This window comes from Equus caballus, chromosome 27 (genome assembly GCF_041296265.1).
Source record: "Equus caballus isolate H_3958 breed thoroughbred chromosome 27, TB-T2T, whole genome shotgun sequence".
NCBI classification, from domain to species: domain Eukaryota; kingdom Metazoa; phylum Chordata; class Mammalia; order Perissodactyla; family Equidae; genus Equus; species Equus caballus.
Window position 1 is genome coordinate 57492803 of NC_091710.1, and position 27801 is coordinate 57520603.

At 43.8% G+C, this 27801-nt stretch overlaps 1 protein-coding gene across 25 annotated transcripts in view; it reads right to left on the reverse strand.

The window, feature by feature from the left end:
• The window catches only part of FBXO25 (F-box protein 25), a 182966-nt gene that overhangs the window by 22550 nt on the left and 132615 nt on the right, over positions 1 to 27801 (reverse strand). For 14 of the 25 annotated variants that reach the window (XR_011433162.1, XR_011433163.1, XR_011433161.1 and 11 more), the window contains exons 3-5: positions 9124 to 9227; positions 8144 to 8193; positions 5635 to 5727 (exon numbers count right to left, since the gene is read on the reverse strand). Coding sequence is in view for 16 of the 25 variants with exons in the window: in XM_070252855.1 (XP_070108956.1) it covers positions 5635 to 5727; positions 8144 to 8193; positions 9124 to 9227 (247 nt within the window). In the remaining 9 variants the exon portion in view is untranslated. Of the gene's footprint in view, positions 1 to 5634; positions 5728 to 6535; positions 6635 to 8143; positions 8194 to 9123; positions 9228 to 27801 lie in introns of all 25 variants that reach the window. The other 11 variants (XR_011433160.1, XR_011433157.1, XR_011433156.1 and 8 more) reach the window with 1 other exon arrangement.

Below are 27801 nucleotides of genomic sequence, written 5' to 3' on the forward strand. Positions count from 1 at the left end.
ATTTAAAAAAGTAAAATCTTTTATAATTTTAAAAATGTGTTTCCTTTCAAAGGAAATTTTAAAAAGACTCCCAGTGTGCTTGAGTCAGCCACACACCATCCACCATAATCATCAGCTCATGTTCACTTTCTCTTAGAAACATCAGCAATGCAACGTCAAATTCAGCTCTCTTGAGGTCGACTGTCAGGAACAGCGTTTCCTTCCACTGAAAGCAGGCATCTCTGGGAGGCCCTGCATTATTTCTTGGTCCTTCTCTTCGACAAATCTTGTTCTTAGAGCATTAACAAATTTTGCTAGTACACTTTAATCCAACACTTTTTAAGGGGAAAAATTATAGGAAATGGCTAGAGTAGTAGCCTATGGCCAATTCTTGAATCAAGAATAGAAGTTTTTTAAAAAAATAAAATATAAATAGTCTATCTTTTTTGTGTTAAGGAACTCAGAGGGCATCCTTTTGTTAAGAATCTGTTTTATTATAATAAAGAACTTCCTCCACTTCTAGATACCAAGTTTTCTTGAAAACAGGGGGTACCTGCAGGCTCAGTAAAACAGTTGGCAAAAATTTAATTATTTTAGAGTGTCCCGCTGGTCAGTTCATACTTAGATCGAATGGTGGAGAGTACTTAACAGTGATGAGAGGCAACTGGCACAGCTCACAAAACGATTCACGTGAACAGAGGCTCATTCCCCCCTCCTCTATTTACTCACTTCAGGAAGAACAAGAACCATGGTTTTCCAGGTCACATTCTAGGTATGTGGGGTCCCGTGGGGTTACTGAATAAACGATTAGATGACAGTAACTCCCCACACAGCTGGGTCCCTTAAGACAAAGTGCAACACAGCAAACAAAGGCTTGATCAGCAGCAGGATCAGAAATTTTAAAGAGACACCTTTTCAACAGTTTCGTTGCACTCAGAAGGCTATTATTTTAAAATGTCCTATGATGCACTTATGAAAGTCACTTGTTTCCCATGAGAGGAAAAGTTTATAGAATTGAGAAAAAGAAGGTCTTAACCAAACCACTTCGCCATCATCAGGACAAAGATTTCTCTGGTGCCCCTTCTGGCTTCTCCTGTGACAGGCAACATGTCTCTCAGCCTGCGTCTTGTCTTTAAATCTTGGTCCATAAATGGATCTGCACCTGGCCGTCACCCCTTGGTCTAAACCACCCAAACACAGATAACATGCACAGAGCATGTTCCGGAACTTTCCATGATCTAAGGATGACATCCTCACGACAGCCTCTGAGGGAGATACTAACCCACCAGAGGCCACAGATGAGGCGGCTCAGTAACACACCCGGGGTTCCCTGGTAAACAAAGAAGAGAAAGACAGAGCCCACACACAAAAAGTGGCTCCAGGCCCTCCTAGACCTGCCTGCCACCGCTCGCTTGGGTGTCCAGCTGGCGGCCTCGCCATCTCTCCTCAGGGTGCGCCGCCACGTAAACCGCTGATGCTGAGCAGTCCTCAGCAGAAGTCAGCACAGTCTTCATAACACCACATATTCCAGCCAGAGATGTCTTTGTCATTGTTTTCAGGACTCTGCTATGTAAAGGGTCCGTGAAATACTCAGGAATCAGGGAGGAATTCATCTCCAAACTCGAGTGACACAGCAAACAAGCCTCTGGGTTAGAGGGACAAGGCGAGCAAGTCTTAAGACATAAAAGCTGGACAAAGAGGGGAGGGACCAGCTCCACCTGCCTCGGGAGCAGAGAAGACAAACGAAGTCAACAGAGCAGGAGAGGCTCGGCTACTCCACCACACAGCATCCCTTACAGCGTCCAACCTGGGCGCACACCACTGAGGTGGCAGAACCTTCCTGTGAGGTGATGAGACAGAGATAAGAGAAGCTGGTGATACTGAAAGAGAAACAAAAACAAAAGATCCTCACCCTCTAAAAACCCTACCTCTAACAGAAGGAAAACTGACGTCACTAAACACAGAATAGGTACATCTTTAACTCCAAAATCATTCTCACAGGATGTTTCCTTGAGATAACCCACGTAGCAGAGGAGTGTGTCCTCCTGTTGTGGCCAACATGTCTGACCGCCTCCTGCGCCCAAGCCCACTGCCAAGTCTGCAGGAACCCACACCTGCCAACAAATATACTGTCAGCTCCCTGTGGGGGCAGAGGCCACTTCGACACCTTCTACTATTTTTACTGTCACACAGCTTCAACAATTCACCAGCAAAATTCTTACTCTTACTCTAGTAGCATTAAAACGTCTTCATCTACCTTTTGTCGAAACAAAAGGTTTTCCTAGATTCTGATACTTGCAGTTTTTCTTTACTGTCTTATTAGCTTGTAATCATGTCATCGAATCTACCTTAACATGGACTCACTTCTCATATTCAAAGTGAGACAGGATGAGAATATTAGAAGACCTTAGGGTCTATCCACTGTGAAAGAAAGAAAGGCCTATTGTACTTGTCACCCATACGCCCTTCTGTCACCAGATGCACTCAGATGACTGCTGCTACCCTTGTAACTGTCCTCTTCCTGCTCACTCTCCGCACCCCATCATTGGCTCCCGACCATTCGGCCCTCCTGACCACTGGTGGCGAGTGCCCATGGAAAAGTTGGGGACAAGACACCAGGCAGCCACGGCCTGGCCGAGGACGCAGCCCACGGGCCCGCAGAGGTGTGAGCACTGCAGCCGGGGCTTGGGCCGTCCAGCAGAGGCAGCTGTCCTGTGCAGTGTGGGCCGTTCAGAGCTCCCGGGGTCTCCGTACGGCTTCCAAGTCTGACTGTCAGTCTCTGTCGCTCATTCACACCCGTACCTTAGTCCGAGAGTCATGGCTCACAGACACAAAATCCCAACTTCCTGTGTCCTCCTGGTCACATTACTCAACAACCCTTTTAGAAATCCGGTTTCCACTGCTAAACTGTCTTGTAAGTCATGAAGTTGCTGAGATACCCTTTCAGAATATTGTATGTGCTTCGGGAAATCCTACCCCTTCAGTGAAACGTTTCTGAATGGAGAAATACTATTCTGTGTGATCCCGTCTTGCCCAAACATGAATCTTCCATAACTCACTTCTCATGAAACAGCCTAATAAATGGCACTTGTTAACCATACACAAGCCTTCCTATTTATTTATTAATACTTCCTAATCCCCTATTGTGACTAAGGGATTAATAAATTCCTTCTATATGACCCCAACCAGGAGGGACTTAAATATGGTATAGATGGTGGGTTTACCAACACTGCTAGAAAGTCCTGATGAATTAGAGGCTACTTCCACTCCAAACTACTTTATTTTGATAACTGAAACAATTTATCATTGAACACTAAAGTCTAACACTAATTTTTTCTTCAGAAACTATGTAGTAATTACTGATTAGTCTCAGTTTAAAACTGCTAATTCTAGATGAACAAAAGGATTTTATATAAAATGTGAATTGAAAAATGTATACTATTAATTCTTTTCACATAAATTCTTAGGGAAAATATTACTGAATGCCATAAGAAATGTTAGGAAATTTTTTATCGGGCATTTCAAAAAAACGCCTCTGCGCTTCTTGTTTACAGCTATTCCAACACTGAGCGACTCCATGGACAACTCAGCATTCACTATGGGAAACCACCTCACTGAGACCAACTGCAAGAGGATCGCCTCAGCTGTAGTACGCGCTGCTCCAAACACTCAAGGCAGAAAAATCAGCAAATACGCTGCTCCTCCTGCGAAGCCAGCCCAACGCAGCGCAGGTCGCCCACTGACCCCGTAGCTGCAGGGGGGGCGGCAGCGAGCGGGCCAGCTGCAGAGGTGACAAGAGGACACCGGACCGGAGGCCGCGGAGGGGCCGGCGGGGGCGGCGGGCGGGGCGGGGAGGGGAGGGGCGCCGGGCCTCAGCCCAGGGCATCCCCGAGGCTGCGTCTGTCTGTCTCGGCAGGCCGGCCAGAAGCCCCGCCTTTGGAAGGGAGCCCCGCCAGCCTGGTGAGGGGCGCCGAGGAGGACCCGAGGGAGGCCCGCCGGGCAGGGGCACTGCGCACCCAGCAGCCGCACACGGGACCTGGGAGGAGCCCGGGGCGTGGTGGGCGCGTCCTAAACTCGCGGGTCCCCCGCCGCCACCCCGGGAGGCGACCATGTGCGGCGCTCGCCGAGACACGCACACTAACGCCCACAGCCGCCCGCACCAGAAGCCGCAGCCCAGGCCCCAGCCCTCCCGGCGTCCGCTGTTCGGAGGAGGCTTTAGGAAGACGAGGAACGGCTCCTCAGAAAAGAACGGCGCGCGCGCAGACAAACCCAAACCGGGAGGGTCGCGGCGGCTGGAATCGCGCAGCCCCAGGCCGGCCCGCAGACCCCGCCCGGGAGCGCGGCTGCTCAGGGCCTCCGGAGGCCGGCGAGCCGAGGGCCAGAGGGCGGCGCGCACGGGCCACGCGGGGCCGGCGGGCGGCCTCCTCCTGCAGGGCGCGTCCCGCTGCAGATTTCCACCAAGAATGAATCCCTGTGTGGTCGAGCGAGCAACAACTGCTCGTACGAAACACTGAGTACGGTCGGAAACGCGAACGAGCGACGTGGAGAAATCCTTTTTGTACAACACAACTCCGCTGACGCACGTTTCTCCCGGCTCCTCAATTCTTGACCACTTCGACAAGGCCGAATCAAATCTCGGCTCCATCGTCTGGAGGAGAACTGATGGGGCCCCTGCGGGCAGTGAGTAGGCATCTGAACGGGAGCTCAGAAAACCACGGAGGAATTGGTCTCCATGCGCGCCAGCGGCGACGCCTCCGGAAACACGTGGCCCCAAGGAGCCCCTACTGGTGACACACGGTGCCCTGGCAAACTCCGACGGCCCAAACCTAGCAGGTGAGACCACCTCAGGCTTAACTTTATGTAATCCTCCCAACTGTTTGTCCTTTGGATAACAATTTTAAATGCCTAAAAGCCATTACAAGGAAAATCTTTCCAGTCTCAAAGAGCCATTAAAAACCCAAAATTAACAGCTTTATGAACCATCACTTTCACTTTGCCTAATAGAAGGAAGGTAATAAAGCACAGAGTAATTAATCTTTAGACAAATAAAAGCAAAAACTAAATGGAATACATGGCTAAGATCTTTTCCTTTTAAATGTAGGCCAAGATAAAAATCTCTTGTAAAAATATGTCATTAACACAACAAGGCTTTTCTGGAGTTCTATTTTGTATAAATTTCCTTTTTTCTATTAGGCATTCTTCCTCTACTAAGCAGGGCTCATGCTCTGTGAAAAGCCGGCAGTAGCAAATGCACGGGAAAGGATCGGGTGGAGACCCCATGGGAAAGCTCCTGCTCTTCCTTCTATCTCTGGCACGGTAACATCCAGGCAGATTCCAAATCCGTGTGGTTTGGTGAAATCTCTGGAGACAGGAGTGGCGTGTGGCTAAGCAGCTCCTAGCGAAAGCACGTGGGTGGTGTGGCCAGGTCCCACAGAACCTGCAGAGGCACCTCTGTGACCCAGGACAGCAACGTTGGAGAAACTCCTCATCACTACTGTTTTTCTCCTGAACTCACTCCTTGTGTTTTTTCCTACACAGCAAATAAGCACAACTTCATGCAGTTGCCAAAAGCATCTTAAATATTTTATACTTAAAATCTTCAAAACACAGTCAACCCAGAGCATCACCAAAGTGGCTTTGAAATAAAGTACTCACTCTGACCACATAATTGAACCTTCGGATATCCTGAATTGCACTGGAGAAGTCTAAGCGGTTAAAGGCCTCTCCCAAGGTACAATAGCTGTGCCTCTGGAAAAACAAACACAAAACAGCGAAAATTTGCCAAATCAGCCAATTAATCAAAATGAACTGAGAGTTAACGCAAATTAGTCTGTTTTGGCGAAGGGCATTTGTTTATACTCTGAAAGTTTACTCCATGTTTAGATGAAAGTAAAATTATAGCAATGCTAAGTTTGTCATTTATGCATCATCAAGACACTACACATTGACATTTTTACACCACTGTTGATATAATGACAAAGGCAAATACTTATTAAATATCATCGATTTCTTTTGTTGGGGACGTGTTTGGGAGAGGACAAAATTAAGCCTAAAATCATAAACTAACTAGATGTATTCTAGGCTTTGCAGCTACAGATACCTAAATGATCTGCCTGGCATTCTGAGGATGTCTCTGTTCTAAATATACAAGTTGAAACAGTGGATTCCTCTGCAGGGACCCATGCATCCCACAGGTCTGGAAGCACGCCCCACCACATGGGGTCAAGGCGGAGAAGCACCTGGGAGGGGGCCCTCTCCAGGTAGGGAGGGCAGGAGGCAGGGGACAGGACCATGGGCAATTCCCAGGCTGGGAGCAGGGGATGCCCGGCACCCAAGAAGGTGGGAATCAGACCCCAGGTCCAAGAGTCAAAGACGACAAACAAAACACAAATAATAGTACCGAAAACACTGCTATTCTCTCTCAGATATTGTTCCTTAATGACCCTGTGTTCCTTACAGGTTTGTCCAGATTTGTACATTACGTTTCAGGAGTCATTTAACACTTGATTTTATGTATTTGAAACACTTAGACGATATACAGAGGTTTTTGACTCACTTGTGGGGATGGATAAACTGGACAATCACAGAAAACACAAGAGGACAGAGTATTCCTCACATCTGAGACAGATGGCAGCAGAGGGTCTGGAGAGGGCAGCTGGAGTGGAAACACCTTAGTCTCACAAATCAGCGAAACGTATTTATTAAAACATTCAATATTTTTACTGATATCTACTATGTGCAAAATATTTTCCTGGGAGCTACGGGGGAAGCAAAGGTTAATTAGATATAAATGATAATCTGCAATCAATCACAGCTGATATTTTTACTTTAATTTCTTTCTCTTCTCAATGAACAGAATTCTAAATGCTGTTCTAGCAGACCCCTTTCCAGGTAGCCACCCATCTCACAATGGCGTCTTCTTTTTTGGAGAATTAAATCTGATTCACAGAGTAGACCACAAGTAACATGTCTGAACTACAGGGGCACACCCACCTTTGTGGGGGCCTGGAACCACCGTGGAGCCTCAGAGGCTATGGGGCAGCCACAGTCGGCCATGCAGACAAAGCAGCAGAGACCCCGGGCCTGCATCTGGTGGGAAGACTACAGATGTATGCTGAGACACAGAGAAGGGCTGGAGAGAGCCGGCTCTCAGTTCTGGGCTCTGACCCCTTCCTGAGCCTGCTTACATCCCTATTCCCAGGACCCATGCAGCATCCCTGAAGACCCACAATAAACCCCCCTTCTGTCGCTTATGCTGGCCTACATCAGATGCTCTGTTCCATAATCAGTGTGGTGATACAGAGCAAAGGAAACATTTCAGTCTTTCATAAGCTCAAACCAGGATAGATTCTGCCCGACATTCTAATGGTCCCAGACTGTGTGGTAAGGATCAGAGTAGTTTCTTTAACAATAACTTAACAATATTCACCATCGCCAAATAGGTCAAACAAGTTTTCTGTCTCAGAATGTAATCCTTAAGCTTCCCGGAGGTTGCACTAGTTTTCAGAACATCTGCCATTAACACTTCTGGAACATTTAACTTATGCTAACATCATATATGCTGAACACCTGCTCCCTAAATTATTTCCCCCAACTGCGGCAAAACAAGGAATGCAGAGTTTCTCAGACTGCAGAAGGAGGTAAGCTTCTCTGGATGCTAAGTAGAGAATAAGGAAACATACGGAACCTGACATGAACTGATGGTTTGACAGCTCATAAAAACACTTCAGCCAACTGGCAAAGGAAAGGAGGAAAAGGGTTCAGACTGCTCTTGCAGACTCAGACTCAATTACTAACGTCCTCTTAGCTGCTCCACCCATCACAAGAGGGTCACAAAGTTCTCACCATCCTAGAACACAAGGGAGCTAGGACGCATCCCTGTGAGCACCAGAGGCTCACTACTAACAGGGGAGAGGAGAACCTAGGGATCCACACTCGTTCTGAAATAGCTCTGCTGCTGATTCAGACTTGTACCAGGGTGCTAACCACACACCGCGCACACACGTACACACAAACGAGAATCACTGTTTTCAAGATCCTCGTATGCTTTCATCTATGAGAATGTGAACCAGAGATTTGATATTGCAAAAGAATTTACTTAATGTGACATTACATATTCAACAGAAACAATACAAAATATACTCATTTATAATAGAATACTTACTTCTCTTGTGCTTTCTTTATGGACATAGATCCATTTTTCACGATAAAAACCTAGAATAAAAATTAACTTTGTTTTTAAAATCTGGTGAATCATTTCAAAATTAAGATTTTAAGAAACTTCAATAGTTGCATATGCTAACAAAATTATCTGACTTATATAGATAAGGAATGCTTTTACTTGGTTAAATGTTAACAGAATTGCTTTGTTTTCTAACAGTTTAAGACGTGATGAAACATATTTATATGTAAGCAAGTCCTGGTAATTTAGAAGAAAATAGGTATTATAATGACTGTGTAATATCAAAACATAAATGGCTATATAAATGCAATTATTAATCAATTCTATTAATAAAAATCCTATTCTTTTACTGCCTTTATATAGTATTCCATTTAAATAAATTTTTTCACATAACTAGAATCCCAAAGCTTCAAGGATCAGGATGACTATTCTCCATGGGACCCCATCTTTTTCAGGAGACTGAACACACTAAACCTCTTTTCAGTGACTCATGGTTGTATCATAATGCAGACAGGGGCCCTTCCACAGGTGAGTTACTCCCTCCAGGCTCCCCAACTCCATCCAGCCTAAGCTGCTTCCGGGTGTTTCTGATGCGGCTCTGCCCATGTCTATCTCCTGCTCCAAACCAGCAGCGCCCCCTGCAGGAAAGCCCGAAGTCCAGATGCCTCATTGTTTGGCCTCACTGCTTGGGAGTGAACCGATGACCTAAGCTCATGACGGCTAGTCAGTCATTCAGATGTTCTGTGGGTTTTGCTGCTTTTGTTTCGTTTTTGCAAATCTTACCAAAGAAAATGGTTGAGCTGGAAAAAGTCTGATCATTAAGTCAGCGGGCAACACTGGTTACAGTGCTGTTATCTATACATATCTGTCCCATCTTTTATTTCATAACACTACCAAAGCAATTTAGTATATCAACATATTCAACAAGTAAAATATAAAATTATTAATGAAAATGATCTTACATTGAGTATTTCTGTCATTTCTAAAATGGTCCTTTTTCCTTTTTTTAGATGCATATTCCTGCTCTTCATTATTGAATATTTCTTCATCTTCACTATTTAAGATACTGAAATAAAGATACATTTTATTAAAATATTTTTACAGGGAGTTCTTCATTTGGCATTTCTTTTGTAAAAAAAACAAAAAGGTAATAAATATTTGGTGTTCACTTCAGGAGACCAAAATAAAAATCGTGTTAAATTCTGGAAGTAACCAGTTAATCTTCAAAGTGATGATCACAGGTTTGAAATTACTATGCTAATATCTAATACATTTTTTTGAGAAATCTGAGATTCATCTTGTCTCTTTTGAGAATGTTATACCAGGAAGTGCTGAAATGTTTTAGTCTCCCAAGGACTCTGATATGCTTAACCAAGATAGTTTCAAACTTCAAAATGCTTTATCAAAGCACAGAGATTATAAACACTCTGGAAGAAAGCTAAAGTGACAGATGCCATGATAACTGGTGCTAGGGACTTGCCATGTCCCTGGCCCGACGATGGGCAAGCACTCAGCACTTCTGTCTGTCGCCCATACTGTCAGAGACCTAACCAGGACCATCACCGCACTGCGACACTTCCTCACTGAGCATCAACCAGATAATGCTAACTGTTAAGGCACTTAACCGAAGCCAGAGGAAGCAGAACATTCATGTTTCCCATTTAAATGCACTAATTAAAAGCTTTCCCAATTTTTCTTTTTCTTTTTGATGAAATAAGGAAATAAAATCATAAGGCAATAAGTAAACAACTTGAACACATTTTCTTTTAAAAAAATAGTTTCTTCCTTGTAGTAAAAAAAAAAAACTATGTAAACAGCAGTCCACCCCCTCAGAACTAAAGGTGCTCACAATTTTTATTTTCAACACACTGAGCTGTTTTCGGTCTGAAAGCAAGCAGGGGACTCTGTGAAGACGAGCTTGCTAGCACAGGTCCAGGGACTGATGCCCAGCACCAAGGAAGTAACCTTGTTTATTTCCCCATCATTGCTCTTTGAACAAGAAAATCATGCAACAGCTCCTTCCACTAACCAGTATTGACTTTTAATAAAAACAGCTGAAGTTACCAAATGACTCTATTTACGACTGTCAGAACAGACTTAAATGGCTTTGGCAACAGTTGTAAATCATCAAGAGAAGCAAAAGCGCATTTAGAAAAACAAACAATTTAACATTCAGCAGCAGGCATTAAATAACACCAATTCATGAAAATTGTTCATCCTGGTTGTAGCTCACATTTAATCTTACACTGGTTTGTTGTCATTGATTCAAATACTGAATGTAGAAGCTTTCAAATCTGAACAGCTTTTCTAACTACAGACATTCAGGAAAAAGAGAAATACACTGTTCTCAGAAATAGTGTCAGTGACATGAAATCAGGCTGCGGGAGGAGAGGAGGGTTGCAATGACCTCACCAGGAGGCGGGAGGGGCACTGTGAGCCTCAGCTGGGCGCTGGAAAGCCTAGAGCAGAGAACAGGGAGCTAGGAAATGCCCTGACATGTCTGAGCCGCCCAGACTCAAATGCTCCTGTCTGAAGGGAGGAGACAGTCCCATCTTATCCCTGCTGACACAGGCAGGGCTGGCTGCAGAAACCACTTCCTTCTCAAAAACATGATCACAACCGTGTGGGCCATGGCTCCCCGAGAGCTCCCCATGCTGGTGGACACCGAAGCTGGAGTCGACCTGCCTGGGCAGCGAGGAAGCTCAGCGACCTCAGAGTGAGGCCCAGATCCTCCCAGACACAGCTACAAGCCTGGGTCCACAGGGACAATCAAGGCAAATGGCTTCTTTAAGGAAACTCAGATGCTGACTTTACAAAATATTTTAAACCAGGAAAAAAGCTGTACTTTTTTGGTGGTAGTTGTTATACTCACAAGTTAAAAAAAGTAAAAGTAAGAAAAAAAAAAGCTTCCAAAATTAAAATTCAACATCTAAAAATGTGAATTAAGCAGTGTTTCATGTTGTACAAGTCTTTCCATTTCACGTGTATATAAACTATTGGTCAAACACATTTCAAGGCAAATCCATCACGGACTCTGACTTAAAAATCAGTGAGGGGCCGCCCGGTGGTGCAGCGGTTAAGTGCACACGTTCCACTTTGGCGACCCGGAGTTCACGGTTTGGACCCCGGGTGTGGATATGGGACCGCTTGACACTCCATGCTGTGGCAGGTGCCCCACATATAAAGTAGAGGAAGATGGGCACATATGTTAGCTCAGGGCCAGGCTTCCTCAGCAAAAAGAGGAGGATTGGCAGCAGTTAGCTCAGGGCTAATCTTCCTCAAAAAAATAAATAAATAAATAAAATAAAAAATCAGTGGAACCCTCAACAACAACAAAACAACCTGATTAAAAAATGAACAAAGGACTTGAATAGACATTTCTCCAAAGACATACAGGTGGCCAATAAGCACATGAAAAGAGGCTCAACATCACTAATCATCAGGGAAATGCCTTCCAAAACCACAATGAGATACCTCACACCTGTTGAGATGGCTACTATCAAAGAACCAGACAATAACAAGTGCTGACAAGGATGTGGGAAAATTGGAACCCTTGTGTACTGTTGGTGGGAATATAAAATGGTACAGCCTCTGTGGAAAACGATCTGGCGATTCCTCAAAAAATGAAACACAGAATTACTACATGATCCAGCAATTCCACTTCTGGGTACATACACAGAAGAAGTGAAAGCAGGTCTCCAAGAGATGTTTGTGCTCTCATGTTCACAGCAGCACAATTTATAGTAGAAAGAAGGTGGAAGCAATCCAGGTGTCCATTGACAGATGAATAGATAAACAAAATGTGGTCCATCCATACAATGGAATATTGTTCAACCTTAAAGGGGAAGGAAATTCTGATACATGTTACAACATAGATGAACCCTGAGAATATGATGCTCAGTGAAATAAGCCAGACATGAAAGGACAAAGACTGTATGATTCCACTTACATGAAGTACTTAAGAGGAGTCAAATTCACAGAGACAGAAAGCAGAATGGTGGGTGCCAGTGGCTGGGGGAGAGGAAAGGGGAGTGAGTGTTTAATGGGGACAGACCATCAGTTTTGCAAGATGAAAAGAGTTATGAGGATGCACAGTGGTGATGGTTGCACAACAATGTGAATGTGCTTAAGACGACTAAACTGTACACTTAACAATGGTTGAGATGGTAAATTTTATGTTAGGTGTATTTTACCACAATTAGAGAAAGAGCAGCATGCTCATCAAGTCTCGGGAGGATGTCTGGAGTGTGTGTTGGGCAAAGAGGAGGGAAGAAGGAAGCCTTAAAACACAAGCAAACAATGGACCCTCACACAATATGACAAGGTGAAAATACAGGGGACAGATGTACGTGCAAGAACCACAGAAGGTCTATACATTTTATAGGGTCTCACTTATGAAGCTGATGGTTTTTAACACTCACATCCACAGCCAAGTATCGCACCAGCACCCTCTTTCTCGGGAACGTGCCTACAGGCAACAGAGCCTGAGGGTTTTCTAATAAACACTGAGGGCGCACGACTTCCCCTACCTGGCATTCATTTCCAATCAAGAAACGGAAGAATGTAGAGAAGAGTCATCCAAACAACTCCTAATAGAAACAACCTATGGCCGAGCAAAGAAATTCTCCTGGTAATTTAACTCTAGAAGTCAGCTAGCAGCTTTAACACTGTCCATGTGTGCCCTAATATCTCCGAATGTTATAACCTCATCCCAGTGGTGACCTGTTAGAAAACTGACATCTTCCTGAAGAGGCAGATAACACCGCCTTGAGCTCCATTTCCCACACCACTCTAGGGTTCACTGTGGTCTGTGAGGTACTGTGCTATGATGGGCTGTCGTCTTCCCATCATTCTCACACACTTCGGGGGAAATAAGACAAGCGAGGGTAAGCCTCTAGTTTTGAAAATGGCTGATAGGATAGTCGTTCTAAGCTGTGGTGCTCTAAGATACATCACCAAAGTTTTGTTTCTAGCAAGAAAATTACCAAAATTTGTGAATGATTTAAGTATTAAAAACTATAAAATGTACTGCATGTGATAAAAAAAATCAAGTGAGTACAAAACAAAAAGTCTCCCTTGCCAATCTCACATCCAAATTGGCTGAAGTGGATTTTTTTGGCTGCTCTGGTTACTAATTTTGTAATTCCAAAAACCAGGCATATACCTCTACATCTTGAGTTATCTATAAAAAACAAGGAACTAACCTCATTACTACCCTCCTCTCCATTGGGGTTGGCACTTTCTCACTCAACAATTATCCGCTCATGGCCCATCTTTCTTCATCTCTCTCTCCACGCATTTCGTGGCCCCCACACAAACTCTGACTATTCTGAAGTAAATCCCAGTTGGGATATCATTTCAGGCTCGAAATGTCGCAGGACGATATTCATCCTGCTGTGATTTGTGTAGTGTTTCTTCATGGACGAGTTCTTCCATGACTGAGCTGTCTGGCTCCCAACCGGGTGGTACGTTCTCTTCAGTGTCCGATGTCTCTTCAAGGTGCCTGGAACGCAGGTGGGATTCTCACTGGACTATCCCCTACCTTCGAGCGCTGGGCCTGGCTTGGGGATGGGCAGGCACAGCTGCCTGGATGCCCCCTGTGTGGTCTTAGTGGAGGTGGGGAATGGGCAGGATGTGCTGTTAGACCATGTGTCTGGACTTGGGGTCACCCCCAAGCACCCAGTGATCAGGTGACCTCCAGGGCTGGGGATGGAGGGATGCACACGTCTGTTCTGCTGGTGGCTCCTCCCGCGTCTCTCAAATGATCACCCTGAGGTTGTCCCTGAACGCCCGAGCTCCTTGCTGCTCCCACCTTCTGGGTGATTCCACATCACACTCTCCCACCAGGAAGTCCTTCAGTCAAACACTGTGCCCTGTGTCTCACCGACTCTTTATCTTTTCAGCTCCACAGAGACACAGAGTTGCCTCCCCCATTTCTTTCTCAAGTACAATATATATTTACAATATTTAAGGTAATATATTTCCTTTTTCATTTCTAGGATTTTGCATGATAGGGGAAACTGTAGCATCCACCCCCAGTCAATTTCTTGAAATCAGAATCTTATAAACGATATAAAACCAGATATATTTATTATTGTATAATAAATACATTGTAATGTATTTATTACTGTTGAACAGTGGCCCCTAGAAGATGCCTAAGTCCTAATCTGCGGTACCTATGAATACAACCTTATTTGGAAACAGGGTCTCTGCAGATGTAATTAAGTGAAGGATCTCATCATAAAATCATCCTGAATTAACCAGTGGGCCCTAAATCCAATGGCTGGTGTCCTTCTAAGAAGAGGAGAGGTCACATGAAGACAGACACAGGGAGAAAGTGGTGTGATGGTGGAGGCAGACTGGAGCGATGTACAACCCACAAGCCAAGGGGCGCCAAGCACTGCTGGCCACACCAGAAGCTGGGACCCGGCAGAGCCTCCAGGAGGAGCCGACCCCACCAACACCTGGACTTCAGACTTCCGGCCTCCAGAACTGTGAGGGAAAATGTTCTGTTGCCTCGTGCCATGGAGTTTATGGTTATGGTAACCCTAGAAAGCTCACACAATTGTCTATCTTTTTAAATTACTTCAGTTTGACATTGATCTTTCTTGAAAGCACACAGGTGCTATAGGAGACTTTGGGAAAGAAACGGACAGCAAAACGTGATTTCTCTGAAAGATTCTGTAGAGCACAGTAAATACGACACAAAACGTGATCACTTTACCAAAAACAAACAAAACAAAGAAATCCTCAAGCACAGTCGCGATCCAGGGCCCATCTCCTCGGCACTTCTTCCAGAACCAGCGGCTGCACACCCTCTCTAAGAGACGGCTTCAGCTCCTCGCCTCCACGCTGGCGCCGTCTCTGCCCTAACAGCCTGAGCTCGTTTTAGGTCATACGTCGATTCATCAACAGTCACCAGTTACCATTTAGCTTTTCATCCACACATTCTCCAAAAAGGATCAGGGTTTATATTGTGTTCTCCTGGTGGCCGAATGTTCAAGTTTATTCATTTTCCTGATACAAAGTTACTTTTGCATCAGTGTATTATTAGTGTCTCTTGAAAAAAGATAGATAAAAAGTCCAATTTTAAGTTTAAAAAAAACAGACATGAAACCTATTTTTAGCATTAACACATCTTTCGTAAATACCCCACGACATGCACGAGGAGTCTGACACGAATGTGTGATACGAGGGGCCCTGGACAGACGGCAGGACAGGATACTGAAGGCTGAGGCGAACGGTGGCCACACAGCCCCACAGCTCACCCAGCAAGGAGAAGCAACTGGACCACACAGCACGCAATTTCAGGATGGAAAACACTGTCACTAAGAGGTTCAAAATGGAGCCCTCTAAGAGAAGGCCTATGTCAGGAAGTCCAACTACAGTGGCTAACAAATCTGTGAGAGAGAACTGTGGAATGCCCAGGGCACAGAGCAGCCAACCACAGCGTTCCACTCACTTCCTGCAAGCACGGTTCTGACCCTAACCCTCCCAGCTGCTGTCTCGCCTGACTGACAGACGTCATCATGATATTCACACGGCTACCAATCCTATCAATTCCTTCCCACTTAAGAGTGTATGTCCATAAGATGAGAAGGAAGAAACAAGTGAACAGCAGTTTGGAGCCAGGATCACAGGCCAGGGATGGCAGAGGTTCTGGTGACATACTCAACATATTCAAGTGAACCAAAGGTTTATCATCTAGATAAACTGACTTTTAAGGGTAAAGGCTATAACAAACTTTACGAATGTGACAAACACAGGAAGTACTGTGACCAGCAGCTTCATCAGGGATCCACCATAGAATGAGGTTGGGGACCAACAGCGCTAGAGAGGCAGAGGCAAAAAGGCTGGTGTTGAGCAGGTAACGTGTATTTATTTGTAGAACTATGGGTACATGGTGGTGGAAGGGAGACAGCACAGCATGCAATGGTTATACAATAACATAAACGAAGAACCACCACCAAAACCGTGGAGGAGGGAATGCGGACAGGGAGAGAGACCAGGAGCTAACTGCAATACTGTCTACTGTGGGGAGCCAACTGTCAGTATTCAGAAAAGAAGGATCCAGGTTATGATATAACAGGATTAGCATAAAGGTGACAATAAGAGGGAAAATCTCCTAAATACTAAGAGCATAAAAGCAAATAAAACACAAGGTGAGAGGCTCTGTCCTGAGTGTATGAAAGATACGCACACAGACACAGAGAGACAGGTGTAAATTCACAACGTACGTCTAGAACGTTAACTTGAGAGAACCGAGCCAAACAGAGCAGTGAGCGTGGATAGGTATGGCTCACTGTTGAAGGAAAGAGTTCTGGGTTGGCTTACAAAGCAAAACCAAACGCCATGCTGAACATAAGACACACACCTATAAAGGACGGGGAGATGTACCTCAGAGCTTACGGGACCAAGAAGAACCACCATCACAGTGTTACCGCACAAAGGGCATGATCTGCTCAGTGTGAGACAGAAGCCAATCAAGAGGCAAGACGGTGGCAGAGAAGGGCATTTATTAAGCGATAAGCTAGCAAATTGCAAGATGGGGGTACCAGCGTCCTAAAGAACCATCTTACGGGGGACACAGAATCTTGAAGCAGTTACAGAGGCCAGTGGGCTGTAGGGGAGGGTTAGGAATATTGACTCTCAGGTGTTATAGACTGGGAGTGGCCACACCAGATCTTCAGTCGTCACTGATGACGGCTGTCAGCACAGACTCTCTGTTCGGGGGTCACCACATTCCTAAGGAACTCAAAAGAACGAAGTTACTGTCTTATCACAGCTGGGAGGTATATGCACAAGCAGGAGTCCTAGAATCTACAGAGAAGGTGAATCTCCTGGAGGGGGCACATCCAGCGGGGTTAGTCAGTCAGGGGTCATTCAAAGCTACAAGATAGCTTTATTCTCTACAATGTGGCTTCCCTTATGTCAACCTTGTGTTGAGCTGGTATCAACAGGACACTTTATGGCATTAAATACATACACTAATAAAAATTTAAATAACAAAAGTAAATAATTTAAACATACACCTCGAAAAGCTAGAAAAAATAAATGAACAAAAAGAACTATTAAAGATAAAAGCAGATATTAATATATAGAAAAAGAGTAAAATTAAAAATTAAACCCAAAAGCTGGTTCTCTGGAGAAAACAAAATCAGTAAGATAAACCACTAGATAATTCAACAGAAAAATAAAAGATAAAATACAAATATATAAAATCAACAATGACAAGAAGAAAATTATAAACACAAACACAGGAAATTTTAAAACTCATAAAAGACTAATTTGTAAAACTCTTGCAAGTAAGATGAGATGAAACTGGCAAGATTTTTAAAAATATAAATTTAATGCTACCCTAATAAAACACATCATGTTTTGCTCTAGAGCTAGACAAGTTAATCATAACGTTCATTTAAGAAGAACAAACAAGCAATAATAAGGAGACAGTTCTGAACAAGAGTAACAACAAGGGCAGGAGGCCAGCCCTGCCTGCTACTAAAGTCCATTCTAAAGCCTCTAGGAACTGCTTCTGGTCAGGTTCAAGATGGTGACATAGGAGGATCCTGAACTCACCTCCTCCCATGGACACACCAACCTGACATACGAACAATTTCCTCTGAAAACCCAGAAACTAGTGGAGCGAGCCCTCCAAAGGAGAGGAGAAAACAAACCACAGGGAAGTGGGCAGGAGAGGCTGAGACACGGGACCCACAAAGGGGAGGACTCGCCGGGGCGTCTTCCTGAGAAGTGAGGGCTGGACCCCAGCTCAGGACCCCAGCTTTTAAGACTCACTCCTGAGAGCCAAGGCCCCAAAGACCTGGCTCTGAAAGCTGATGGCACTCATGGCGACCAGCCCCTCCAGGCTACAGCAAGTCGAGAACAGGCCCTCAGAGGGCTCACGAGCACTTGCCGCCTGAGGACCCGGGTCTGAGCAGCTGTGAAAAGTACCAGACTTTCTGTGAAGACGCTCATCTGCTTCTCACCTTACAGCATCGGCCGAGGGGCAGGCATCCCATTTCACACACACCTAGGCCCAGTGAATACCCTCCAGAGACGAGGCCAGGGACGCCCTCTTGGCGCTTTCCCTCTGCCTCACTCCAGCTGGCTGGTACCTCCTGGAGAAGAGCTGGCACCCCTTTCTGGTGCCCCAATATTTGCGGCTGCTGCCAAGGGATACATCCCCCTCACCCGGCTCTGCACTCACAGGTCCCACAAGACCGTAACCAAGGGAGGGAGAGTTCTCAACCAGCAGCCACGCCCAGGGCACAGCAAGAGTGCAGAGCCCCAGGAGCTCAGTCTCTGTGGAAGAGGCGTATCAGCTCATGGTCACAGCTGTGCCTGAGACGGAAGGGGCTTCTGATTAAACACAGATCCCGGGCTAACCCCATCCTCTCCAGAGAACGGGGAGGCCCGCAGGCACCATCTCCACCCTCCCCCCATGCCCGGCCCCAGGTCCTCAGTGCCTCTGAGGAAGCAGCTGTGTACACGTCTGGCAGCCCCCCTCCTTTGTGGCTACTGCCAGAGGACATGTCCTTCGATTGCCTGGCTCTGGCCAGACGGCGATCGTGGGGTTCAATGGGACCACAGCAAAGAAAGAAACCTTTCTTAACTGGCTATCAAGCTTAACTCAGAGAGAGGAGACGGAAAGGCCCATCTCCCAGTCTTCCCCTTAAAGAGGTATATTTGCATACTTCAAAGCTGCTGCCTGAGGGTGTGGCTTCCGATGAGCCTGAATTTCGGCAGCCTGACTGAGATCCTCCCCTGTGGGACACTGACAGGTCTGGCACACCCTCAACTACTGCCTGCCTCTAAGAATAAAGCAGGCTGCTTGAACAATCACAGAGGTCTGAGAGATACCAAGAGCTTGAGCAGGAACGAACGACAAGGCTCATCTCCAACACGAGCCCACTCCTCCAGGACTGGGAGAGGTGGCTGTTTCATTTACTGTATAGAAACGAACACCAAGAGTCATGGTACATTAAGAAATAGAGGAGTATGTTCCAGATGCAAGAACAAGATAAAATCTCAGAAAAAGACCTTAACGAAACAGAGATAAATGATTTACCTGATAAACAGAACAAAATAACAGTCATAAAGATACTGACTGAGCTCTGGAGAAGAATGGATAAACAGAGTGAGAGTTTCAACAAAAAGACAGAAAATATAAGCAAGTACCAAATAGAAGACACAGCTGAAGAACACAATAACTGAACTGAAAAACACAACTGAGGGCTTCAAAGCAGACTAGGTCAAGCAGAAGAAAGAATCAGTGAACTCAGAGACAGGGCAGTGGAACTGATCCAATCAGAGGAACAAAAAGGAAAAAGAATAAGAAAAAATGAAGATAGGTTAAGGGATTATGGGACATCAAGCAGACCAACATTCGCATTGTAGGGGTCCCAGAAGGAGAAGAGAAAGGGGCAGAAAACTTCGCGAATCTGGGGAAGAAACAAGACATCCAGATCCAGGAAGAACAGAGTTTTCTAAATAAGATGAACCCAAAGAGACTCATACCCAGATACATTATAATTAAAGTGTCAAAGTTAATGACAAGGAGAGAATCTTAAAAGCAGCATAAGAAAAACGACGTGTAATGTACAAGTCAACCCCCATACGACCATCAGCAGAAACTTTGCAGGCCAGGAGGGACTCGCAACGATATACTCAAAGTGCTGAAAGAAAAACTTCCAACCAAGAATACTATACCTGGCAAAGCTGTCTTTCAGAATTGAAGGAGCGACAAAGAGTCTTGCAGACAAGGAAAAGCTAGAGGAGTTCATCACCGCTAGACCAGGCTTACCAGAAACATTAAAGGGACTTCTTTGAGCTCAAATAACAGGGCACTAAGTACTAGCAGGAAAACATCTGCAAATATAAATTTTACTGGTAAAGGTAAATAAATAGTAAAATTCAAAATAATCTAATGTAAAGGTGATGGGTTAATCACTCATAAAGCTAGTATGAAGGTTAAAAGACAAAAGTAGTAAAAATAACTAAAACCACAATAATTTGTTAATGAATACACAAGATAAAAAGATGTAAATTGCATCATCAAAAACCTAAAATGCGGGGGGGACAGTAAAAATGTAGAGCTTTAGAACGTGTCTAACTGAAGTTGCTATAAACTTATAATAGACTGCGATAGATATAAGTTGTTATACGTAAGCCTTACGGTAACCACAAACCAAAAACCTACCGTAGATATTCAAAAGAGAAAGAGAAAGGAATCTAAGCACACCACTACAGAAAATCATCATATCACAAAGGAAGAGAGCAAAAGAAGAAGAAAGGAACAAAGGAATTACAAAAAAGCCACAATCAATTAACAAAATGACAAAAGGAAATACACACCAATAGTTACTTTAAATGTAAATGGACTAAATTCTCCCCAAAAAACCCAGAGTGGCTAAATGGATAAAAAACCAAGACCAATCTATATGCTGCCTACAAGAGACTCACTTTGGATATAAGGGCACACAGACTGAAAGTGAAGGGATGGAAAAAGACATCCTGTGCAAACGGAAACAAAAGCAAGCTGGGGTACCTATACTCACCAGAAATAGACAAAATAGACTTTAAGACCAGGACTGTAATAAGAGACAAAGAAAGTCATTACAGAATGATAAAGGGATCAATCCAACAAGAGGATATAACATTTGTAAATACTTATGCACCCAACATAGGAGCACCTAAATAAATAAAGCAAATATTAACAGACCTAGAGGGGGGTACAGACAGCAATACAATGATAGTAGGAGACTTACATAGCCTACTTTCATCAATGAGTAGATCATCCAGACGGAAAATCAATAAGGAAACACTGGCCTTAAACAACATGTTAGATCAAGTGGACTTAACAGACACATAGAGAACATTCCATCCAGAAGCAAGAGAATATACATTCACCAGGCCGGCCCCGTGGCTGAATGGTTGAGTTCACATGCTCCGCTTCGCAGCCCAGGTTTTCATTGGTTTGGATCCTGGGTGCGGACGTAGCACTGCTCATCAGGCCATGCTACAGCAGTGTCCCACGTGGCAGATTCAGAAGGACATACAACTATAATATACAACTATGTACTGGGGGGCTTTGGGTAGAAGAAGAAAAAAAAAAAAGATTGGCAACAGACGTCAGCTCAGGTGCCAATCTTTAAAAAATAAAAAAGAGAGAGCATATACATTCTTCTCAAGCTCACATGGAACATCCTCCATGATAGATCATATGTTAGGCCACAAAACAAGTCTTAATAAATTAAAGAAGGTTGATATATCAACCATCTTTTCTGACCACAATAGTATGAAAGTACAAATCAATTACAAGAGGAAAACTACAAAATCCACAAATATGTGGAGATTGAACAACCAGTGAGTCAAAGAAGAAATCAAAAGAGAAATAAAAAAATACCTTGAGACAAATGAAAATAGAAATATAACATATCAAAACTTATGGAATGCATCAAAAGCAGTTCTAAGAGGAAAGTTTATACCTATAAATGTCTACATCAAGAAACAAGGAAAATCTCAGGGGCCAGCCCGGTGGCGCAGCGGTCAAGTTCACACATTCTGCTTCGGTGACCTGGGGTTCACCAGTTTGGATCCTGGGTGTGGACATATGCATCGCGTGGCAAGCCATGCTGTGGAAGGCGTCCTACATATAAAGTAGAGGAACGTGGGCATGGATGTTAGCTCAGGGCCAGTCTTCCTCAGCAAAAAGAGGAGGATTGGCAGCAGATGTTAGCTCAGGGCTAATCTTCCTCAAAAAAAAAAAAAAAAAGAAGAAACAAGAATGATCTCAAATAAACAACCTAACTTTATGCCTCAAGGAACTAGAAAAAGAACAAACACAGCACAAAGTTAGTAGAAGAAAGGAAACAATAAAGATCAGAGTGGAAATAAATGAAATAAAGACTAAAAAGACAATAGAAAAGATCAATGAAAACTAAGAGCTGGTTTTTTAAGTAAATAAAATTGACGAGCAATTAGCTAGACTCACGAAGAGAGGACTCAAATAAATAAAATCAGAAATGAAAGAGGAACATTACAACTACACCAAAGAAATGCAAAGAAATATAAGAGACTACTATGAAAAATTATAGGCCATCACACTGGACAACCTAGAAGAAATAGGTAAGTTCCCAGAAACACAGAACCTAGCAAGACCGAATCACGATGAAGCAGAAAATCTGAACAGACAATCAGTACCAAAAACCTCCCAACAGGAGCCAGCCTGGTGGCACAGCCATTAAGTTCACACGGTCTGCTTCAGCAGCTCGGAGTTCACTGGTTGGGATCCCAGGTGCAGACCTATGCACCGCTTGTCAAGCCATGCTGTGGAAGGCATGCCACATATAAAGTAGAGGAACATGGGCACGGATGTTAGCTCAGGGCCAGTCTTCCTCAGCAAAAAGAGGAGGATTGGCAGCAGATGTTAGCTCAGGGCTAATCTTCCTCAAAAAAAAAAAGAAGAAGAAGAAGAGGAGGAGGGAACACTTCTAAACCCATTTTATAAGGCCAGTGTTACCCTGATGCCAAAACCAGACAAGGACACCACTAAAAGAAAATTACAGGCCAATATCCCTAACAAACATAGATGCAAAATTCCTCAACAAAATATTAGCAAACCAAATTCAACAATACATTAAAAGGATCACACATCATAATCAACTGGGATTTATTCCAGGAATGCAAGCATGGTTCAACACCTGCAAATCAATCAATGCGATACACAACATTAACAAAATGAAGGCGAAAAATGATATCATCTCAATAGATGCAGAGAAAGCATTTGACAAAATTCAACATTTGTTTATGATAAAAACTCTCAACAAAGTGGATATAGAGGAAATGTACCTCATCACAATAAAGGTGATAGATGACAGGCTCACAGCTATCATCACATTCAACTGTGAAAAGCTGAAAGCTTTTCTTGTAAGATCACGAACAATACAAGGATGCCCACTGACATCACTTTTATTCAATTTATTATTGAAGTCCTAGCTGGAGCAATCAGGTAAGAAAAATAAATAAAAAACATCCAAATTGGAAAGGAAGAAGTACAACTGTCACTATTTGCAGATGACATTATGTTATATACTGAAAACCCTGAAGACTCCATCAATAACTGTTAGAACTAATAAACAAATTCAGTAAAGTTGCAGGATACAAAATCAATATATAAAAATCTGCTGCATTTCTATATACTAATAATGAACTATCGGAAAGAGAAATTAAGAAAACAATCCCATTTACAATTGCATCAAAAAGAATAAAATATTTAGGAATAAATTTAACCAAGGAGGTGAAAGACTTGTACACTGAAAACTATAACACATTGATGAAAGTAACTGAAGAAGACACAAATAAATAGAAAGCTATTTTATGCTCATGAATTGGAAGAACATTGTTAAAACGTCCATACTTCCCAAAACAATCTACAGATTCAACGCAATTCCTATCAAAATTCGAAGGCATTTTTCACAGAAATAAACAATCCTAGTATTTGTACGGAACCACAAAAGACCCTGAATAGTCAAAGCAATCTTGAGAAAAAACAACAAGGCTGGAGGCATCATGCTTCCCGATTTCAAACTATGAAATCACTTCCTCATTTCAAGCTTTAGTAATCAAAACTGCACGGGATTGGCATAAAAAAAGACACATAGATCAATGGAACAGAATAGAGAAGCCAGAAATAAACCTATGCATACGTGGTTAATTAATTTACAACAAAGGAGACAAGAATACACAATGGACAAAGGAAAGTCTCTTCAATAAATGGTGTTGGGAAAACTGAACAGCCACAGGGAAAAGAACGAAACTGGACCACTAGCTTACACATACACAAAAATTAACTCAAAATGGATTAAAGACTTGAATATAAGACCTGACACCATAAAACTCCTGGAGGAAAACACAGGCAGTAAGCTTCTTGACATTGGTCTTGGTGATGATTTTGGGGATCTGGCAACAAAAGCAAAAATAGACAAATGGAACAACATCAAACTGAAAAGCCTCTGCAGAGGAAAGGAAACAATTAACAAAATGAAAAGGCAACCTACTGAATGGGAGAAAATATTTGTAAATCATCTATCTGATAAGGGGTTAACATCCAAAATATGAAAAGAACGCATACAACTCAATAGCAAAAGAATAATCCGATTTAAAAAATGGGCAGAAGATCTGAATAGACATTTTTCCAAAGAAGACATGCAGATGGCCAACAAGCACATGAAAAGATGCTCAACATCATAATCATCAGAAAAATGCAAATCAAAACCACAATGACATATCACCTCACACCTGTTAGAATGGCTATTACCAAAAAACAAGAGATAACAAGTGTTGGTGAGGATGTGGAGAAAGGGAACCCTGTGTACCATTGGTGAGAATGTAAATTGATGCAGCCACTATGGAAAATGGTATGGAGGTTCCTCAAAAAATAAAAAATAGAAATACCATATGATGCAACAATTCCACTTCTGGGTATTTATCCAAACAAACTTAAAATAGTAACTTGAAAAGATATATGCATCCCCATGTTATTTACAACAGCCAAGACATGGAAATAACCAAAGTGTCCATCAATGGATGAATGGATGAAGAAAATGTGATGTGTGTGTATGCATGTATATGTATACATACATATATATATATATAATGGAACATTATTCAGCCATAAAAAAGAAGGAAATTTTGCCATTTGCAGCAATATGGAGGGACCTTGAGGGCATTATGCTAATTGAAATAAGTCAGACAGAGAAAGACAAATATCATATGACCTCACCTATATGTGGAATCTAAAAAACAAAAACCAAGCTCATAGAAACAGAGAACAGATTGGTGGTTGCTAGAGGTGGTGGGTGGGGGATTGGCAAAATGGGTGAAGGGAGTCAACAGGTACAAACTTCCATTTATAAAATAAATAAGTCATGGAGGTGTAATGTACAGCATGGTGACTATAGTTAATACTGTATTACATATTTGAAAGTTGCTAAGAGAATAAATCTTAAAAGATCTTATCACAAGAAAAAAATTTTGTAACTATGTATGGTGATGGATGTTAACTAGACTTACTGTAGTGATCATTTCACAATATATACAAACAGTGAATCATTATGTTGTATACCTGAAACTAACATAACGTCACACGTTAACTATATCTCAATTAAAAAAATGGAAAATAAAATACCGCCACTGGGGACTTTGCTAAATAAGTTATGATGTATCCATACAATGAATTACAGCATTATAAAGAATGAGGTAAATCAACATGTACAGACATGGAACTACTTCCAAGAAATAACAAGTGGGGAGAAAAGGATGAGCTGTGTAGTCAGACGAACATACGGTGGTAACAAGAGCACAAATCAATACCACCTCACTGGGAAATGGAAGATATGCCTGCCCTGTTACCTGGCAATTCCCCTCTGAGGTGAAGGCCCCTGAAAAGCTTGTGCACACGTGCGCCTGAAGATATGCATTCAGATGTCACTGAGCCAACGGACTCCATCCTTCCTGCTGTCTTCCTAGACTCCTCTCTTCCACTACACCCCATTCACACAACCTCTCAGCAAAGCCTGTCAGCTCTACTTGCAAATATACCCAGAAACTGAACACCTTTCTTCACCCCACCTCCCCGATTCTCTCCAAGCCACAACCATTTCTCACCCAGGTCATTTCAGCAGCCTCTTCAGAAGTAGCTGGTCTGCTTGGTCCTTGCCTCCCTGCGGTCTATTTCTAACCCCAGAGCCAGAACCAGCCTGTTAAAACACAAACCTGAACAAGGCCCCCTCTTCTCAAAATCTGTGACTTCTCATCTTGCTCTGAGAAAGGCCCAGGTCCTCACTATGCCCAACGTGGCCCTTCATGCCCAGCCCTGGCTCACGCTGGCATCTGGTCTCCTGCTTTCCCCTCGTTCCACCATCCTGGTGTCCCCGCTGCTCCCCGAGTGTGCCAAACAGACCCTGTCCCCAGGTCTCTGCTCTCCCGCCTCAAATGTCCATCAAGCCAGCTCTCTCAGTGCCCAAGATGTCATTCAACAGACCCCTTCTCAGGGAGGGCACTCCGCCTACTTTTCCACATACCACTACCCACCCCTCGACATTCTTACCTCCCACACCAGCTTTTTTTCACGCAGCACTTATTACACGGAACAAACCACGTGTGGAACTCATTGTGTTCACTGTCTGTCTGTCCCACTAGAATGCAAGCTCCACCAAGGCATGGTTTTTTGTCTGTTGTCATCTACTGCTGTATCCCAGCACTAGGAACACACAGTAAATGCTTAACATACGGTGTAGACTGAGCAGGTACGTCACGTGTCGTGATAAGGCAGAGGCATCTCAGATCTGGCTCACAGAGGGATTTATCTATACACCCATGGGGCAGAGGTGGGACTCAGGCCCATTCCGTTTCCAAGGAGCCCCTTGCTGGAAGGGAAGGCACAGCTGTGTCTTTCCAGTCTATCAGCAGAGACAAGTCCTTTTTCCCTGGCCCCTCACTGTGAATTGTCTAGCCATAGGCTCTCATCCCATAGGGGTAAGCACTGGGGCAAGGAGGGCCAATACGCTTTCTGTTAACAACGAGGTAATTAATAAAAAAGTCTGATCCAGATATCTCGTGCATTTCTGGATAAAACCAATAAAGATTCAGGATAAAGATAATGAAGATGAAAACTAAAAATCCAAGGTTCTGAGAACAAGTCTGATGTCTTCAGATTCGTTGGTGCAGCAGGAGCTGAGGTAGTCTTCTAAGAGACGGCGGACGCGTAATGGGACTCAGAAGTTAGAGGAGAATGAAGGAGGTTTGAGAGAGTACTTAGGAAGAGGAGAGCACAAGCTGACCAAACAGAGTCGAGCTGCTGGACAGCACTGAGCAGACAGTCCGTCAACGGCAGTCCACTGAGTGAGTGAAGAATGAGTGAGCACGGAAGAGAGCACGTGACAACAGGGGAGAGTGAGCAGAGGAGGAGCAGATGAAGGGGTGAGTCGCCGAGCGGGCTCACTATGTGCTCTGGTGAGATTCTTCTTCCTTGCATTTCCTAGCTGCTCATGTGTCGGATCATTTAAGCTTGAGATGTGCTATATGGGTACACTAAAAAAAGACTGGAATGGAAGCTTAGGGCACTGGCAAGAGCACTACCGAAACAATGGATCACAGTATACGAGCAGGACAAGAAGGGACCCGCAAAAGAGCGGGCTGATAAGATGGGAAAACAATAGGTCGAGATGCAGGTGGCAGTCAGGAAACTTGGAGGGAGAGAGATTATGTTCAGCGATTGGGATGCCTTAGTTCATGGTTTTGGACCATCGGTGGGTGGCTGGAACAGAGAAAAGAAGGAAATCTTAGGAAGGAGGACGTCAAGAAAGGAGAGGCCAGGGTGTTGTGAGCGCGACAAAATGGACACTGAAATCGTTCCAGGCACGGACAGGAAGGGGTTGGAGAAAAAGACTGATGCTTCGCAGACTGACATCTGGATAAGACAGTGACCACACACTGGGCTACCCGTGAGGAACAGGATCTGAGCTAGCAAAGAATTTTCGCTTTTCACTTTATACGCTTCAGGTATGACTTTTTGTTGGCTTATAATTGACAAAAAAATGCACTATTGAAACAGACAGGTGTTTGCAATCCAAACAAAA